We start from the raw sequence: 5016 nt of genomic DNA on the forward strand, positions 1-5016 counted from the left end.
AGAGCTGGGGCAAGAGAGGAGTAGAGGCTAAACCCTGAGCATGAGGAATATAAACACTGGCCCTTTTGGAAGAGCAAGTGATGATATCATGCACACATCACACCCTTCCTGTGTAAACAGGAGTGCCAACAGGAGCAGGCATTGCACGCTGCATGTCCAGCTGCCTCTGGGCAGCTCTGCAGGGCTGCAGCCATCAGTGAGGCCAAGAGCATTTCTTAGGATCAGACTCTGGTGCTTTCAGGCACTTCCCAAGCTTCTCGCAGCCTGGAGGGGCCCAATTCTGTTAAAAACAAACAGAAACAGACAGAAAGATGATTCACACCAAGTATCTGCTAAGCTCTCATCCCAAGCAGCTCTTTATGATCCTCACAAAGACACTTTTATGTGCTGCTTGAAAAATGAAACTCCTCTTGCAGCCCAAGCCTCTGGGCTCATAAACTTCCCCACTCCAAACAGTGCTCAAATAAAAGCTGGGAAAGGCTGCAAATGCTGGGCTGTGCATGATTCCCTGTGCTGGGACACTCCAGCCCTTCCTGGCCTCTCCCAGCCCAGCTTGTTGGGGTGCTGCTGACCCTCCTGTCCCTCCTGTGGCAGCACAGAGCAAGCAAAGCAGGAGGTTTTGGTGACACCCCAGTTCTCCTGGGAGTTCCCATGCTCAGCACTGCAATATCCAGGCACTGTCCTGAGGAGGCAAAAGGCAGCACAAGGCCAAGGGTGTGAGAGAGATAAGAATGCTGGTATTTTAATGAGTGTTTTGATGGAGGAATCCATGGGCAGAGGGAGCAGGAAGCATTCCTGAGACACCTCTTCCAGTGCCTGCACACCAAAACTGTTTGTTTGCCTTGTTTCCACATTTCTGGAGCCACCTGAATGTGTGGAACAGAAAAAGGAGATCCAGTGCCAACCTCAGCTTCCAGAGGGATTAATGGAGGAAGGAATTTGGATAGATGAACGTTTTTAATTTCACTGAGGTTTTGCCATTTAAAATTTGGGATTGTGGTCATGGGAAGGGCAGATAACACTTCCCATTCTGCCTTCAGGAATCTTTTGTGCCTCCCTCTCTCAGGTCTGTCCATCCATGGGACATTTCTGCTGTCCCCTATTAAAGGCCAGTTCAACACTGACCTCTTGCCTTTTATTTTGCTGATTTTCACCCTGCAAATATTTCTGTTTTCTTGGAATTAAATTCCTACAGAAAAGAAATACTCAAAAGCCCAGGAAAAAAAACCACTGGAGCAGGTTTTTGTTCCATGGAGCTGACAACAGATGGCAGTGAGACACCAGCAATTCCTGCAGAGGAGCAGACCCAGAGGGAGCTGTGCTGGAGACACCTCTGCACCGCAGGCTTTCTGAACAATTAATGTCGTTTTCTAAATCTATTCCTCTGGTTTAAAATGTGCAGCCACGGCTGGAAAATTCAGAGCACTCTGCAGAAGGAACTGAGAGCCAAAGGAACACATGGACGGCAATGTTTGTTCTTTTGAAAAAGCAGAACAATAAAGGGTCTGTGCTGCCTCCTGCAGCCCCGGTCCCACTGCTGGGCTGAGCTGGGAGCCCCGGGGACACCACGTGTGCCACAGCCAGCCCCGAGCTGCACAACAGCTTCTCCCACACTTACACAGCAGGAAAACCCAGCAGAGCCTCTGGGGGAGCTCCCTGGACAAAGGGATGGGCTGCAAACCCTCCCTGCCCCTGCTCCATCACTGCTCTGCAGGAGCTGCACAAGGATCCAGCTGCTGCCCTGGAATCCTGCAATGCCTGGGTGGGAAGGGACTCAAAGCTCATCCAGTGCCGCCCCTGCCATGGCAGGGACACCTCCCACTGTCCCAGGTGCTCCAAACCCCATCCAGCCTGGCCTTGGGCACTGCCAGGGATCCAGGGGCAGCCCCAGCTGCTGTGGGCACCTGTGCCAGGGCCTGCCCACCCTGCCAGGGAACAATTCCTCATTCCCAGTATCCCAACCATCCCTGCCCTCTGGCAGTGGGAGCCATTCCCTGTGTGCCGTCCCTCTGTGGCCTTCCTTGAACACTTCCACACATTTTGTTTGTGTGTAAGTAAAGACAATTCTCCTCCTCTCTCCCAAATACATCAAACAAACACCCTTATCAAATAATCAGATGGCAGGAGATAGGGGCAGTAAATTATCTTTATCTCCCAGCATGCCCCAAAACCAGATTTAGCCCGCAGTCCACCCAGCAATATAATCACTCCCTAAAGGTTTGCTTGGCTTCATTTCTGCTCTCAAAGGCAGCAATCTGTGCCTGATTCTTTGGGGTAGTGACCATGGAGTTATCCTGGAAAACTCACTGCGTTTCCTGCTGGGACTGAAACATTTCTCCTGGGCCTAGGATCCCCCCAGCCCTCCCTCCCACTTGGGAAGCAGTTTTGGAAGAAATGCCTTTGCAGTGCTGCCTCTGGCAGCAGCCAGGCCCTGGGGACAGTGCCTGAATCCAAAAGGTCCCAGAGGAGCAGTGAACAGTGTTTATTAAGGGAAAAGTTGAATAAGGAAAGAAAACAACACAGAAACAATGGGCCTTCGAATCTTTTTCCTATTTAACATCCAAAAATAAAGAGATGGGCCAAAGCTAAGGGAGATCTTTGCCTTGTTACTGAGGGGACACAGCTCTTTGCTGGTGGCAGACCAGAGGCAGCAGGTTCTGACTGATTCAGGAGATTATTTATTTATTTATTTATTTATTATCAGGAAGATTTTGCCTGTTACTATTTTGTAACAGCCTGTTACAAGGTTTTGTCTGTAAGAAGATTTTGCCTGTTACTATTTTGTCTGTCAGCCCACAGACACATTCCCTCGGATACACAACCTCCTGTCAAGTGACAACCTCCCCCAGATTATCCAGTTCCTCTCCCAGGTTCTCAACAAACCAAGCAGGGTTTGACAGGGAAGCCAAACTGTAACTTTCCAACAGGAGACTTGAAAGAGAAAACAGAATTGAAAAAGTTCAATTTCAATAAAGACTTTGGGAAAATTCAGGCATGGGGGGAATTGGAGGAGACAAGAGCAAGACCAAAGATACATCACTGAAAATGAACTGTCCCTTAGAAGACTCAAAACAAAGAGGGCAGGGCTGGATGGGATATTGGGAATTAGGAATTCTTCCCTGTGAGGGGGGCAGGCCCTGGCACAGGTGCCCAGAGCAGCTGGGGCTGCCCCTGGATCCCTGGCAGTGCCCAAGGCCAGGCTGGACAGGGCTTGGAGCGCCCTGGGATAGTGGAAGGTGTCCCTGGATGAGCTCTAAGATCCCTTCCCACCCCAACCACTGCAGGATTCCACAATTCCAGGATGTTGAGAATTGCAGGAGGGGATTAGAAAGGAGAAGAAATATCTGCCCTGTGTCTAAGCAAGGAAGCCACCAGCAGGTAATTGTGCATCTCTTCTCCATCCCTTCCCACCACTGACAGCTTATGAAACCTTTACAAAATGTGTTTCAGTCCAAGGAGCCCCCATGCATTTGTGCTTCAGGCACTCACCATGACAGCCTGGTCACACACGTTCAGCTGGGGCTGGCCTGGCACCAGGGTGGCCTTGTGCTGCTGCACCAGCCCTGAGATGTGCTCCACAGCCTGCTGGTACTCCTCACTGGCAAAGCTGCAGGGGGAAAGCACAGGGGTTACTGCTGGGCCTTCCTCTGGTGTCCCTGAGGAGGAGGAGATGTGCAAACATCCAGCCAGCTGCCCACGGCTCTGCAGGGAACAGAATCCAGGCTGGCAGGGTGCAGGTGCTCTGCTCAGGCACTGAGGATGGCAGTGCCTTGTCCTCCCCACAAATCACCTGGCTCCAGAGCAGCTCAGCCTCCCAGACTGCTGCTCCAGGAGCCCCAAATGTTTCCTCCTCGTGCACATCTGCTAGGAGCTCATGTGGGTTCCCAAGGGAATTGTCTTAGCAAATAAAAGGGCATTTCTTGGTTGTCCCTTCAGTGACTATGCAGGGACACTTCCCAGACACAGGACAAACACCTTCCCAGCCAGCTGAGGACAGGAATTTCCCCAGGCAGCCCTTCCAGCGTGTCCCACCTGAGCTCAGCAGCTCTCCACACTCTCCCCCCTCTCTTCCAGGAGCTCTCCTGAACACCTGCCCCGGCGGGGGCGTTTGTTGCAGGGAAGAGAAGGGAATGTCAATATTTAGTTTTACAAGAGTGTTCTCAGGAAGGGTTTCAAACACAACCCCGGGCCAGTTAAACTCCACAACCACCCAGGAAATGAACTAAAATTACTCAAACAGAGAGAAGAATAGAAGGGCCTCGTCCAAGATGAGAATACCTCCCCCATTCCACAAAGTGCTGAGGTTCTTCTGCCCCATCCACATTCCTCCACTCAGCTTGATTATTGCAAGCTGGGAGCCATCTGCCATGCCCCAAAATGTGGTTATAATGACCAGATCCTGACCCACCTGATTCCTCCAGCAGCTATTTGCTGGAGTGGCTCCGGGTGCACTTCACTAATATCTCAAGTATTTGTAAAAAGCAGGATTCCTAACAAAGATCTCTTTTTGTCCATCACCTTAAGAGTCACTTAAAAACCACCAAAAACCCCCACAGAGAGCGGCAAATTCCTTGTGAAGATAAAAGAAACAATGCAGCTGGGTGCTGACCTCGGGCTCCCCCTGCTCCCAGGCCAGGCTGGCCAGCAGCCCCACACTCCAGCTAATTTCCTTCTTTGCAAAACAATCACATTTGGAAGGCCAGCGATGTGCCAAGCGGTTCCAGTAAACCCTATAAATATCCCAGCTGGGCAGGCAGCCAGGGAGAGGCTGATTGTGGGGCTGGGCTGAGCTGTGCTGATACAGAGCAGGAAGGGAACGTGGGATGAGGAGCTGGAGCTGCTGCTCTCACACCCAGCTGCCTGGATCCTGCTGGACAGAGCTGAAGGACCACCCTGAAACCCAGAGGATCCTGAGAAGCTCCTGAATTTCATAGAATCTGACAATCCTGGAATGGTTTGGGTGGGAGGAGATTTACAGCCCATCTCATCCCACCCCCTGCCATGGCAGGGACACCC

The 5016-nt window shown here is 51.4% G+C and overlaps 1 protein-coding gene across 1 annotated transcript in view; it reads right to left on the minus strand.

Moving 5' to 3' along the window:
• Positions 1-6: 6 nt before the first annotated feature.
• The window catches only part of GALNS (galactosamine (N-acetyl)-6-sulfatase), a 37754-nt gene continuing 32744 nt past the window's right edge, over positions 7-5016 (minus strand). Inside the window, exons 12-13 of the mRNA XM_005424773.2 lie at positions 3490-3607; positions 7-280 (exon numbers count right to left, since the gene is read on the minus strand). Of these exons, the coding sequence (XP_005424830.1) occupies positions 194-280; positions 3490-3607 (205 nt within the window). The 3' untranslated portion in view covers positions 7-193. The remainder of the gene's footprint in view (positions 281-3489; positions 3608-5016) is intronic.

Source organism: Geospiza fortis, unplaced genomic scaffold (assembly GCF_000277835.1).
Source record: "Geospiza fortis unplaced genomic scaffold, GeoFor_1.0 scaffold102, whole genome shotgun sequence".
In the NCBI taxonomy this organism is placed as follows: Eukaryota; Metazoa; Chordata; class Aves; order Passeriformes; family Thraupidae; genus Geospiza; species Geospiza fortis.